The 14,017-nt window shown below is 37.5% G+C and overlaps 1 protein-coding gene across 1 annotated transcript in view; it reads left to right on the forward strand.

The window, feature by feature from the left end:
• ADAMTSL1 (ADAMTS like 1) overlaps positions 1 to 14,017 on the forward strand; it is a 409,445-nt gene that overhangs the window by 122,226 nt on the left and 273,202 nt on the right. Inside the window, exon 5 of the mRNA XM_011365360.2 lies at positions 8,061 to 8,187. Within this exon, the coding sequence (XP_011363662.1) occupies positions 8,061 to 8,187 (127 nt within the window). The remainder of the gene's footprint in view (positions 1 to 8,060; positions 8,188 to 14,017) is intronic.

Here is a 14,017-nt window from a genome sequence, read left to right on the forward strand (position 1 = left end):
TGTTTCAACTTCTTTAATTTTCTTTTACCAAATGTTCCTTGACCATTAGTGTTCATGAAAGGTTATTGAAGAACCAGCTCTTTGAAACTCCTTGTATTTATTTGTTCAGATGTTATTAGGACATCGTTGCATGGCACTGTCTTTCAGAAAACGCACAACGGATGTATGTCTAGGATTTCAGTACTTTGAGTAATTGTGATTCTCCTGAGCTGGTTCGTTATCCATTTATTACATAAATATTTATTGAGCATCTACTACAAGGAATGCATTACCCTATACATTTTCTGAAAGAGCCAATAGGTGCTGTGACCCTTGTACCTCTTCATGTTTTTCTCTTTTCTAGGAAGCTCACATCCAGCTATCTGACCCCAATCTAGCAAATGTACAGGATTTCACAGTGTACATTCTGTGTAGTTCTTTCATTTCTGGCTTTACTCTTCTTTCTCACCCTCATTATTCTCTTTGCCCCATTTTTGCTCTTTTTCAAGAATTTTATTTGTTGTATCATATGTATTTGCTATGTCTTTTTAATAAAGTGAATCATAAACAAATCAATCGATATCTAAATCTTTTGAAGATAAATTTGAGAATATACTGTCTTTCTTGTTAACATAAATAGTAAATGACTGATAATCGATGCAAAAGCACACTCTTTAAATCCTATCTGAATTAAATAATTATAAATAAGAGCAGCTGTGATCAGATTTGCAGTTTAGTTTTTCATATTTGTCTTTCCCAGTGCTGAAAATAAAGGGATTTAAAAGTTTCTTACCTCATGGTGTTGGATCAAGAAAAGCTTGACATCATTGGCTCAGTATTTAATGCCAGAAGTTGAGGTTCTTATGGGAAACCATTTGAAATGTAGCCAGTGTGAACCCATCTAAGCATGTCAGTCTGGGGCATGATATCTGCTTGTGAATTGTGTTTATTTATATTCTCCAAGTTATTCACGTGGTGATCTTTCTTTCTCTTGTGGCTCTTAGTGAAGACATTTTATTATACATATTTTGGTGTCTAGAGAGTTTCAGTCTTGTGTTCTGCCTGTTCACTTGCTATCAGCTCTGTAAAGTGAAGGAAGAAACCTCTATCAGCACATACTATAGGCCCGATGCCTAAAATCTACACAACATGCTAAAAGTCTGTGAGCCAACTTGGATTGAATGTTAAAGCCCTACTTTTTTATTTAGGGAGTTTCTTCCCCCTTCATTTAGTAAATTGTAAAGGAGAATGAAAAGAAATCAGTTTTAAGTAGGTGTGTTCTCAAAAGCTGAAGGACTGCATGTCTGCACACGTATATGTATATGTATGCTAAAAGCAATCATTTAATACAGACAAGCAAAAGTTGATGACTCTCTAGTGGTGCTTAAACTGCTAAAACATCTAGGAGCTTCTCACTTTGTCACCTGAGACAAATTTAAAAAAAAAAATGCAATACTGTACAATCATTTTGGATTGGGTTGTGGGGTGGAGGCGAGATGGTTAGATCACTGTATCAAGCTGACACCTAGTAGCAGAATACTAACAAGCTGCATTAGGCTAAAATAATCAGTTAGTTTTCTATCCTTTACCAAAAAAATCCATGCATTTGCTAAAAATATGAGTGGTCATTATCTCACTTTAATTTTTTGTCCAGAATGGGACAGGTCTAGGAACTCAGTGACCTGACATTGCCTTCCATGACATTTCACTAATAATGGCATAGGTAGACTTGGGAAACAGTCTCTTAAAAAGTATAGCCCTTCACAATAATTCTTGTTCGTGCATCAGGACAGAGGTTTAGGCTTGGCCTCTAGTTGTCATTAATGGTGTGTCTGTTTCTCTGTGTATACAGATATAAGCAAACATACATAATCACACACACATATGCACATTTTTGTAAACATGTGTGTCATCAATTATTGCAATCTAAGGTTGTGTACATATAGACTACATTGAAGTTATTAGCAAATTATTGTTTGGTGTTATGCGTTCCACTAATTCGCCAACATTCATTATGCATCTCAAATGTTAAACACTGTTAGCAGCAGAAATACAAAGATTAATTTAAAAAGCCCTCTCAAATATCCCATGATGTGGTGAGGAAACAGACATGTTAATAGGTTAAACTAAATATAAGTTATAGAACCATTTGAATTGAGTATATATAAAAGAAACCCCAGAATAATAGTAGCTTAAGCTCATAAAAGATTTAGTCCCTCACAGAAAAGAGGTCAAGATGCAATCAGTCCAAGTAGTGATTCAGAACCAGACTCTTCTCTTTCTGCTCTGTCATCCTTACTGCAAGGCTTCCATTCTCAGGATTATCTAATTCTTCGAGATATCAACGATAGCCAACAGGAAGGCAGGCGGGAGGCAGAAGGGGCCTTCCTCAACTAAGTCAGCTTGCATAAGTAGCCTTAGACGTGCATATAGAGTCCCACACACGTCTGCTTTTATTTCACAAATTACAACTTGGTCACATAGTTAATGAGAAATGTTATTATTTGCCACCCCCAAATAAAATTGGAGTTCCATTACTGAGAAAAATAAGGAAGGTGGATGTTGGGTGGCAACCAGTAATCTCTGCCACATGTAGTTATGAACAGAAGGCCGAGGAAACATGAAGCAATAAAGAAGTTGACTTTGAAATCCGGAAAAGGCTTTTTTGAGGAGGAGACAATTTAGGATTTGAAGGATGAATAGGAGTTTGCCAAATAAAGGGTTGGGAATGAGCACTACAGGCAGAAATAGTAGCGTGTGCAAAGGCACAGGGCATCTGACATTATACCTGCCAATTAAGCCCATTTCCGTATTCCTATTTATTTTTTCTCTGTTATTAATGATAGCTCTTAAAATAACAATTTAACTAGTATTTAATTAATCTAACAGTTATAAAAGATCAACAGATTGAAGTATGTCAACAATTATTTTCCTGATATAACAGCAAATAATTTTTCACTTGGATCAAAATAAGTACATTGTATCTGATGATAAAGTATTCCACATTTTAAAAATAATCGAGTTAAAATATTTTGGCATTTTTAAAAGAAATTGATACAGAGGTGAGGGTGCAGGAACAGTTGTGTCAGGGCAATGTTTGTCTTTTCAATGCTGAAGTTAAACAAAGCCCAGTTAGAACTGATTTGGTTCCTATTCTGAGGTCCATAAACCCACATTGAGAGTTCACTGTGGTCTGGCCAAATTAGCCTTAAAGTATGTCACCTTCTATTAAGCTGTTCCTATCATGATTCTTACTTTGGACCTGTGAAGCTAGATTGTTCTTTTCTTAAAAAGGCTTTAGAACCATAAGAAATCCTTAGGATTAGAGAGATTTTCACAATTATCTTTTTTTTTTTTTTTGTCTCCTTTAGAGACATCAGAGCCCATTAAAAGTTTCCCAGAGAAGATTTTTGAGAAACCTGAAAATTCTTTAATTCAGGAAATAAACATATTTAGTTTTGAGACATCTGAGAGTGTAAATTCCCATGTCCACTGCCCACCTTGTCCTTCCACAGAGCTGAGTATCTTGTAAGATAAAAGTCATCTCTTTCCAACCCCAAAAATGACAGTAGAGTCCATGATTCTTTGAATACTGCCTAAATTAAGATTGCCATGTTTTCTCAAAGGATTCATCTCTACAAAGACAATTGGATTATTTAATCTTCCGATATCTTTTTTTTTTTTTTTTTGGGCCAACTTTGGTTTTTACTTACTTTCTAATTAGCTAGTATCTAGGCATGACTAAAATATGCACTAAACCTCACAGCAACACCTCTCTTTTGTCTAAATAACTCTGACTTACTATTTATATCTCGGCTCAAAAGACTTTTCTTAGGAATGTCTTCTCTGGCCTCTTTAACCAGATCAGATTCTCCATATTTTATGTTTTCAGAGTACCATGTATCTATGTTTTATAGCTTGTATAATGATTATCAATTTACATATATATGATGATTTGAGTAATATGCGCCTCCACCACTGTACTCTGCGTCCCATGAGGGTCGGCCTCTATGTGCTTAAATTCACAATTGGATTTTGCTCCTCGCAGAGTGAATATGAAGTTGCTCAGCTCATGCGTGGGTTCATTTTGAAAATGATTTTACTGCAGTCATGTAGAAGCACATCAAAGAAGTCTGAAGGCAACATGTGCTTGGCTCTGCAAGGACAAAGGTTGGCTGAATTCTGGTGCAACCTCACTGCAGCCTCTGAACATATCAAAGTGCGTTGCTGCTTCACCACAGTGAACCCCTCAGGACGGAGCCAGCCAACCTTTGCTCCCCACTTAGGAGCTGACCATTCTGTTTTCTTGATATCTTTGCACTTCAAAAACTATAAAACTGTTAAAGGAGTTGGTGCTTTGCCATCTATTTTAAAGATGCCTGCACACTTTTAATTAAAAAAATACACGTTAACACATTTAAAATTATAGTATACTTATAACACAATGCTAAATAATTGTGTTTTTAAACCTTTGTCTAAACATGTGTTTGCAATTATTAAATAAGGGTACAGAAAGGAAAATCAAGCCTCAAAGAAAGGTCACTTTAACAACCAGATTTTTGAAAGATGGGATAAATTGTGCAGACTTTGTAGAGCCCTTTCAAATATTACTACAGTTCTCTATTTTTTTTTGTATTTTTTACAGCTCTATTGCAATATAATAGACAATTAGTTGCTTATATTTACAGTGTAAAATTCAGTGAGTTTTTTTCAATTACAGTTGCCATACAACAATATAGTAGTTGCAGTTGTACAGCATAGTGATTAGAGATCTGTATAACTCACAAAGTGATCACCCCCACTAAATCTAGTTCCCCTCTGCCGCTTACATATTTATTATAATATTATTGACTATATTCCTTATGTTATACTTTATATCTCCATGACTATTTTGTAACTATCCATTTGTACTTTTTAATCCTTTTGCCCTTTTTCACTAACCCCCCAATCCCTCTCCCATCTAGTAGCCCTCAAAATTTTCTCCATTATCTGAGTTTGTTTCCATTTTTGTTGTTTATTTTGTTCTTTAGATTCCACATATATGTGAAATCCTGTATTATTTGTCTTTCTCTATCTGACTTATTTCTTTCAGTGCAGTACTCTCTAGGTCCATCATCGCGATATCTTTTTCCATCGCTTTACTTTTAGTCTGTGTGTGTCTTTTAATCTGAAGTGAGTCTCTTGTAGGCAGCATTATGTAAGGGTCTTGTTTTCTTTTCAATTGAGCCACTCTATCTTTTGACTGGAGCACTTAATTTTTTTTTCATTTGAGGTACTTGTTGATATGTAGTTATTACCATTCTTTATTCATGTTTTTGATACATGAAGTCCCTCCAACATTTCCTGTAATACTGGCTTGGTGGTGATCATGAGTTTTCATCACTTTGAATATTTTATGCCAAGCCTTTCTGTCCTGCAAAGTTTCTTTTGAGAAGTCAGCTGCCAGTCTTATAGGAGCTCCCTTGTAAGTAACTAACTGCTTTTCTCTTGATGCTTTTAAGATTCTCTCTTTATATTTATTTAACCTTTGGCATTTTAATTATGATGTGTCTTGGTGTGGGGCTCTTTGGGTTCATCTTTTTGGGGACTCTGAGCTTCCTGAGGTTATATGTTTATTTCCTTCACCAGCTTAGGGAAGTTTCCATCATTATTCTTTCAAATAAGTTTTCAACTTCTTCCTCCTCTCTTCCTCCAGGCATCCATAAAATACGAATATCTGATGTTATCGTATAGGCTCCTTATCTTCATGATTTTGGATTCTTTTTTCTTGTTGCTGTTCTGATTGGGTCTCCTCTTTTACCCCATCCTCTATATCGGTGACTCAATCCTCTACTTTTTCTACTCTGTTGATTCCCTCTAATATACTCTTCATCTCAAATATTGTATTCCTCATTTTTTACTGGTTCCATCTCCATTTTTATCTTTTTATCTCTTTGTTAAAGTTCTCACTGAGTTCATCTACTCCCCCTAAGTTCATTGAGCATCCTTATAACCAGTGTTTTAAACTCTGCATCTGGTGGATTGCTTGACTCCATATTTCCTGGAGCTCTTTTCTGTTCTTTTATATGGGATATGCTTCTTTTTCTCTCTATTTTGGCTACCTTTCTCTGTTTCTATGTATTAGGCAAAGCTCTGAAGTCTCCCAGTCTTATTAGCGTGGCTTTGTGTAGTAGGTATCCAGTGGCACAGCCCTGAGAGGGGTCCAACTGCAGGCCAAGTTTAGCCCCAGCCTGTACCCCTCCAGGACCACTTGGTAAGATTCAGCAAACAATTCACAAATGCTGTGCTTATAGTTGCCTCAAGAGGCCACGCCAGTATCTGAGGCCAAGTGTCACCAGCGTGGGGCTTAGAGCTGCTCAGCAAGGGGCACAGAGCACACCAAGGACATCACTAGATGTGGCTTCGGTAGGGCTGTAAGTTGGGAGGGGCGGGATTTCAGGAAATCCTCTGGGCTGAGTGACCTCTGTCATATAGTTTGATGACATCTCAGGTATGGCAGTGACTGCATCTGCATGCTGTGAGTGGGGAGGAACAATGGATGCCACCAGCATTTCTACCGGGAAAAAGCCTCACCTCTGGCCCCCTCGCTCCAGTGCCTGACAACCTAGTGTCCTCCTGTATGTCCTTGGTGGCCCCCAAGCAGCCGACCTGGTGCTGGTGCTCAGAGCTAGCGAGTCTGTCACTGAGAAAGTCTGATTCCCTTTTAAGAGGAATGTCTACACCTGCTGGCAGGAACTGCCATAGCTGCTGTCTCACTCAGCCTCATGGGTCCCAGCAGCCTCACATCTTTGCCTCTTCTACCATTGCAGGGTGATTTCTTATTTCTCTCCCTAGTTGTAAGGCTTCTGTTCATCCAGACCCCAGGAGACTCTGCTTGCCCTTTGCTCCGTGATTCTGTCACAACTCTGGTGTGGTCACAAGAGGAGATGTACAAAGCGTCTGTCATCTATGCCGTCTTGCCCAGTCCCTCACACCTGAGATTACAGTTCTCTTTTTATTTTGTCAAAGACAGTAGTTGAAATAATTTGGAATTGGGAAAAATCTTTTGATATTAGTTCTAACTAGAACTATAGTGGTATAATAGTATAGTTTGGATTTGAATCTTTTTTAACTTGAACATTGGAAAAAGAAGAGTAAAAATACAAATGAATTTGCCCATATACTTGATAAATGCTTGTGATTTTGTTAAGCCTGACTTGGACTGAGCATAAATATTTTGTTAGATGATTTTAGAACTCAGCTACTTATTAACCAAGTGGCCTTGGCAAGATTCTTGACCTTAGCTATAAAATGGGGCTATCGCACATGATAGTTTTGAGAATTAACGAGATATGTGTATTGTGCCTGGTACAGGACAGGGCCTAGCAAATAGTAGGCTCTCAGTGCTGGTTATCTCTGCTGCCCTCCATGTCCACCCTCCCCTCCCACCACATGCACATAACGCTAACCTTGTTTCTGTTGGCTCATTCTGTGATTCTGTTTTTCTTCTCTTAGTTGACCTGCTAGATAGAAAAAGAAGTATTTTCACTATATTTGCCAAGCACTTCTAGTTGCTTGTACTACATCAACGAACCCAAGTTACAAAACCCCTACCCTTATGCATCTTATATTCTAAGGAGCATATGGAACATGGAGATTATTCATAAACTTTTTCTTGTTACACTTATTTCATGGTTGCATTTTTTTTGTGTGTGATTTGGGTGAATCATAATTATTGACAGTGGGAATTATTTTTTAATTAAGGTTCTATAATATCAATAGTGCAGGGTTTTTCTCTCTCCCTCATCTTTTCCCTCTGGCTGAATCCCTCCTTGTCTTTCTTTCTCTCCCATCTTTTCCACCCTCCTCTCCCCTACCTTTCTTTTTGTGTGTGTATTTGAACTATAAAAAATTTTTACTCATGCTGTTTTTTTCTTCCTTAGTTTGATTCACATTCCAGCTAAATTCAGCCTCCTTTATGTGACGCATGTTTTGCACCTCCTCAAGGATGATAGAAGGGTTTTTTGGTGGTGATAGGCCTCAGAATGCATCCTTCCATCATTAGGTACCTGATTGAATTACACATCTCTCTTTCTTGTTAGATCGTTGGCTGTGATCACCAGTTGGGAAGCACTGTCAAGGAAGATAACTGTGGAGTCTGCAACGGAGATGGGTCCACCTGCAGGCTGGTCCGAGGGCAATATAAATCCCAGCTCTCTGCAACCAAACGTAAGACACTATAGATATGGGGCAATCTTTGGGCTTTTTGACTTGTTATCCGCCCGCCGGCTTAGATCCCCTCAGCAACTAAGGAATATCACCTCCACAAAAGTAGAGACAAATCTGAAAATACTGTGGAAAGTTTCATGTCTCTTCTCTGTGGATTAGTTCAAGTGAGACAAATCAGGTCACCTATTGCAACCCCAAGGAGGAAACCTTTCCATTTGAGGCACATTAAGAGTAAGCCAGATGTGGATCTAGGTACACTCTATGTGCAAGCTTGAGCTTGTTGCCCAACATGAGGACAGATTGCATCACAGTCCCTACCTGATACGTAGTCAGATGTGCCTGGTGGAATATAGCAGGGAAAATAGGTGGATCAGAACAAATTCACTCCTTCTACAGTGAAGTCACGTGATCTTTTTTCAAAATTAACATTGGGTAGTAATTATGTAAAGCCATTCATTGACTTTTGTGTCCTAATATCTCTATACCAACACAATACATGTATTCTTACATTGCATGTATGTGCTGGAAACTTTACATAATCATCTCATTTAATCCTTATAGCAACCTTATAGGAAGGTACTGTTTATCCCCATGTTACAAATGAGGTATCTGAGGCTTAAACATGTTATGTGACTTGCTCAGAGTCACACAGCTATAAAGAAGCAAAACCAAGATTTAAAGCCAGAATCTGATCCCAGAGCCTAAGCACTTATTTGTTCTTCTAGACTATCTCACAGCCCTGCTGACTGTTTCCATGGTCAGCTGGATCAAGGCAAGGTACCTCAGATATCTGCCAAGGTACATCCTGCTAGAGCAGATGGTCTCATCATACCTCACCCAACCATGGAGTGACACATCAATCTAGTTCATTTTACAATACACTGTTCTCTGTGGCAATTGCTGTTCTAGGTGCTGCAGCACATATAGAAATAAAACAGCTCTGTACTCAAGGACATATGCATTTTTAGAATAATTTGACCTTGTTTGGCATATTGTCTCCAGATTTTGCCATTCTCCAGAATCCTTTAATAGATTCTTGATTGAGTATCTCCTTGTACATGTCTCCCTGCCTTGGGAAATGGGAATGAATGTCTTAACTGAATGTGTTTTTGTTCTCTTTACTTGTTGACTAGCTGGAGGAAAACAGTTGACATATGAGGGGTTTGTGGCTTTAAATGGACTTGTAGATCAAGAAGAAAGACAGTGTGCACTGGAGAACTATTCCAGGAAGTCAGGAAAAGGCAGCTTGCCAAAAGGACTAGGCTCTAGGGAAGAAGAAATGGCAGGGGAAAAGGCTAGGGACTTTTAAATGCATGAAACATTGGAGGTGCCAGCTTAGGGAACTCTCCACATTCTAACACCCCTGCAGGCAGTGAAAAATGTGATTCTGGAAAAAAAAAAAACTGGCAGAGAGAATGGACGATGAGGTAAGTTAGACATTGATATAGTACATTCAGGCAAGTTTTTTTTTTCCTTTGGTCATGCGTTGGTAGCATTTTCTATAAGATGAAAAATGAAAGAATTTAGACGATAGAAACCAGAGAAAGATAAAAGCATAATTCTTTTGTAAATCTTAAAAAATTATGATGGGATATTTGAAAAAAAAACCCTCTTAAGGAATACTAGAACAGTTAAAATCTTTTTACTTATTCATGTCACATAATTGAATCAGTGCTCATTATCTAGGAATCTAGAAATTTCTGTTAGACACAAAAATAGATGGCAGGCATGTGTGCAATACCTGCAGTGCAGCACCTTCTGAGGGCATGCTTTTCCTGGTGGGAATCCTTCCTTTATTACCTATATTTATTCCATTATTCCGCCACCTTCCCATCCTCATAGAGGAGCCCAAAATTGCTGCTCAGATCCATATTCCTCTTACCCTCCTGTAGAGGGTGATCAGGGACCTTTGGGGCCTGAGTCACTGAAGCAAAGGGGGAGAAGCTCGGAAGGAACAAACTGAAGCAAATTGAGAGCCATAAGTCATCTCCAGGACTGCAAATAGATACTTCAGTGCAAAGCGCTCTATTCAAGACCGACAATGGGTAAATTATATAATACACAACCTGATGATTTTCCATAATGACAAAATGCAATAGATTCATTTACCTTAGCACTGATGACGCCTCATGACAAAATGATTTATATCAATAAAGCTCGGCATATGTGTGCACCTCACCACAATCTATAGCAGATGCTGAATAAACTGCCTCGCTTATATTTTCTCCACCCCAGAAAAACCTTCCACCCAAATTTACAGGCTGTGGGGTGACCCACAGGCAGGGAAGATTAGGCTGCTCTGCAGGGCCCAGTGTACTGGCCAGGTGAGTGGCTCTCCACCCACGAAGGCCTGGAGGAATTCTGCCAGGTTTCTCCTTGTGCTCTGCCAAAAGGACTGCAAGCCAGACACATGCTCTTTCGAACTCCTAGCACTTGGATTCCCCACATTGAACTCATTTTCTTCTGAACTTATATCCAAGTTTTTTTTTTTCTTATGTTATCAAGCCTTGAGGGAACAAAGAAAAAAAAAAAGGAGAATAGGGAAAGACTATGGTGGAAAGTGCCAGAAGAAAAGGAGAAGTAGGGGGAACTTATCAAATGGTTGCCATTTGCCGGCAAATAAAAAAGAAACCCTCTTTATATTAAAAGACATTATATTTGCCTAATGCAGATACAGACAACAAAAATAAAGCTAGGTGAAGGCACTCTTTCCTTCTTTTTAAAAGAAAAAGCTGTCCACTGATAGCATTCAGCGTTTACGTTTATTTCCTGGTCACTTTGTTTCTACTTTCCCAGTCCAACAAAAAACAATCAGATTTGGTTAATATTAACTTACTTTTGATTCTTGAAATTAAAGACTCATTTTCTCCCAAATTGTATTGGTTTGTACCATATTATGTATTTTCCAGCTATACTCACAATATACTTAGACCTAGAGCCGGCCTGTTTGCTATCAGTTTGTTGTCTACAGCTTTGCAAACCTTTTATATGCTTCTGCGTGTTTTGAAATCATTTGGATATCCTAAAACTCACTCTCCACCTCTCTTGAGTGTCGAGAGCTGGATAAACTAATTCGTATCAAGATAAAATGAAGCTCCTAATGCCTGGATTTGCTTTTCAGACTGTGGCTTATGCTGATTTATAATAACTATAGGTAAACATATTCCTGGACTGTCATTCTGGCTCAAAGATTTTGAAGTAAAGGATGTTTATAATAAAACACAGGTCTATATATTATAAAGTGAATAATGTATATGAATGTTTTAAAGAAAGCACAAAACTTTAAAAATATTTCTACCTTGCACTTAACTTCAGGTTAAACTCACATTTATTCATTCATTTATTCATTCATTCAGTAATAATTCACTCATTCATTCAACAACAAATATTTCTTGGGTACCTGCCATGTGCTGAAGAACTCTTTTAGGTTCTGTAAACACAACATAGGAATGAGAAAAACAGACAAAAATTCTTTTTTCTCTTTACATTTTTTACATGGGACAGAGAGATAAAGGTACAGAACAAACAACTAAATAAAATGTGTCCGTGTGGGTAACCCACAGGCTCTGGGGTGACCCACAGGCAGGGAAGATTAGGCTGATCTGCAGGGCCCAGTGTACTGGCCAGGTGAGTGGCTCTCCACCTGTAAAGGCCTGTGTCAAACCATACGTGTCATATGGTATTAGGAGTCATAAAAAAAAGTAAGGCAGGGAAGGAGAAGAGCTGGGGGTAGAAATGGGCTACTAAACAGAGTGTTGGAGGAGAGTTGCAATGTTAAATGGGTTTCTAAGGAAAGATTTACTGAAATAGCATTTGAGCAAGAATCCAAGGGAGGTACAGGCGGTACACCATGCAAAAGTCAGGGGGAAGAGAGTTCCAGACATAGATAACAGAGAGTGCAAAGGCCCTGAGGTAGGTGCATTCTTAACACATTTCTTGAAGAGCAAAGAAGCTAATGTAGGGTGAAGAATGGCACAGATATTACAGAATTTTATAAGGACTTTAGCTTTTAATGAGATGAGAAGTCACATGAGGATTTTGTGCAGGGAATAGGACTTGATTTGATTTACTTTTTAAAAGAAGCACTCTATCTACTATGCTGAGAATAGATTATAAGGGATCCAACTGTGAAAATAAGAAAAACAATCAGGAGGCTATTACAGTAAGCCAGGCCAGGGATGAAGATGGCTTAGACCATAGTAATAGCAGCGAAGCGAAAGTGATGAGAAGTGATCCAATTTTGGATATACTGCTCTTTAAAGAATGGTTGTAATTACACTGGGTTGGCCCAAATAATCTAGGATAACATCTTTATTTTAAAGTTAGCTGGTTAGCAATCTTAATTTCATCAGCAACCTTAATTCTCCCTTTCCATATAACACAACATATTCATAGGTTCTGGGGACACCTTTGGGAGGAAAAGTGGGGAAGAATTGTTCTGCCCATCAAAACATGTGCTTATTTCTTCTTTGGCGTAGCATTAGTTCAAGTCTTTTGCCCATTTTTAAAATGGGTTGTCTGGTTTCCTACTGATGAGTTTCGAGAGTTCTTTATATATTCTGGGTACAAGTCCTTTGTCAGATGTGTAATTTGAAAATATTTTATCTCAGTATGTAGCTTTTAGAAAAAAATTTAAATTGCTTAATGCCATCTTTCACAGAGCAAAAGCTTTTAATTTTGATGAAAAGTTTATCGCTTTCTTCTTTCATGGATTGTACATTTAATGTTGTGTCAGAGAACTCCTTGCCTAACCCCGGGTCACCAAGTTTTCTCCTGTGTTTTCTTCTAAAAGTTTTACATTTTACCTTTAGATCTATGACATATTTTCAGTTATTTTTGTATTAGGGATAAGGTTTATATCTAGGTTGATCGTTTTATAAGGATGTCCAATTGTTCCAGCCTCATTTCTTGAAAAGATAACCTTTCCACCCTTGAATTACTTTTAAAAATGTCAAAAATTCATTGGCTAATTCTGTGTGGGTCTGTTTCTGGACTCTATTCTGATCACTTTGCTGTACCACATTCTCTTGGTTACTGTAGCTTTAAGGCAAATCTTAAAATCAGATAGTTTGATTTCTTCAACTTTATCTTTCTTTTTGAATGTATTTTGGTTATTCTTTCTAATCCCTTTGCCTTCTCACATAAATTTTACAATCTGTTTTTCCACATATACAAAAAAAATCTTACTGAGATTTTGATTAAAATTATATTAATTCTACAGATGGATTTAGAGGGAATTGATATCTTTAGTATTTTAAGTTGTTCAACCTATGAACACTTCATGTCTCTCCATTTATTTAGGTCTTTGATCTCTTTCATCAGTCTTTATTAGATTTAAGCATGCATACCCTATATGTTTTAGTTAGATTTATACCTCTTTCAAATGGCATCATATTTCAGTTTTTGTATATTGCTAGTTTATTCTTGGCCACGTATTATGTGAATTTGCCAAATTCATCTATTAGTTCCTTCAGTTTTTGGATTTTCTGTGTAAACAATTGTGTTGTTTACAAATCAACGTTTTACTTCTTCCTTTTCAATTTATAATCCATTTATTTTTATGGCCTTACTGCAATGGTAAGGACGTCGAATATAATGTTGAACAGAGTGGTGAGAGTAGATATCCTTACTTTATTTCCATTCTTAAGGAGTAAAACATTCAATTTCTGATATTAGTTGTAGGCTTTTGTTGGTGCTCTTTATCACCTTGAGGAAGTTCTCATCCATTCTTAATTTGCTGAGAGTTATTATCATAAATGGATGTTGATTTTGTCCAATAATATTTCTGCCTCAATTGATATGATCGTGTGGTTTTTCTTAGACTTTTGTA

The sequence above is a fragment of the Pteropus vampyrus genome, unplaced genomic scaffold (assembly GCF_000151845.1).
Source record: "Pteropus vampyrus isolate Shadow unplaced genomic scaffold, Pvam_2.0 Scaffold109, whole genome shotgun sequence".
Taxonomy (NCBI): Eukaryota; Metazoa; Chordata; class Mammalia; order Chiroptera; family Pteropodidae; genus Pteropus; species Pteropus vampyrus.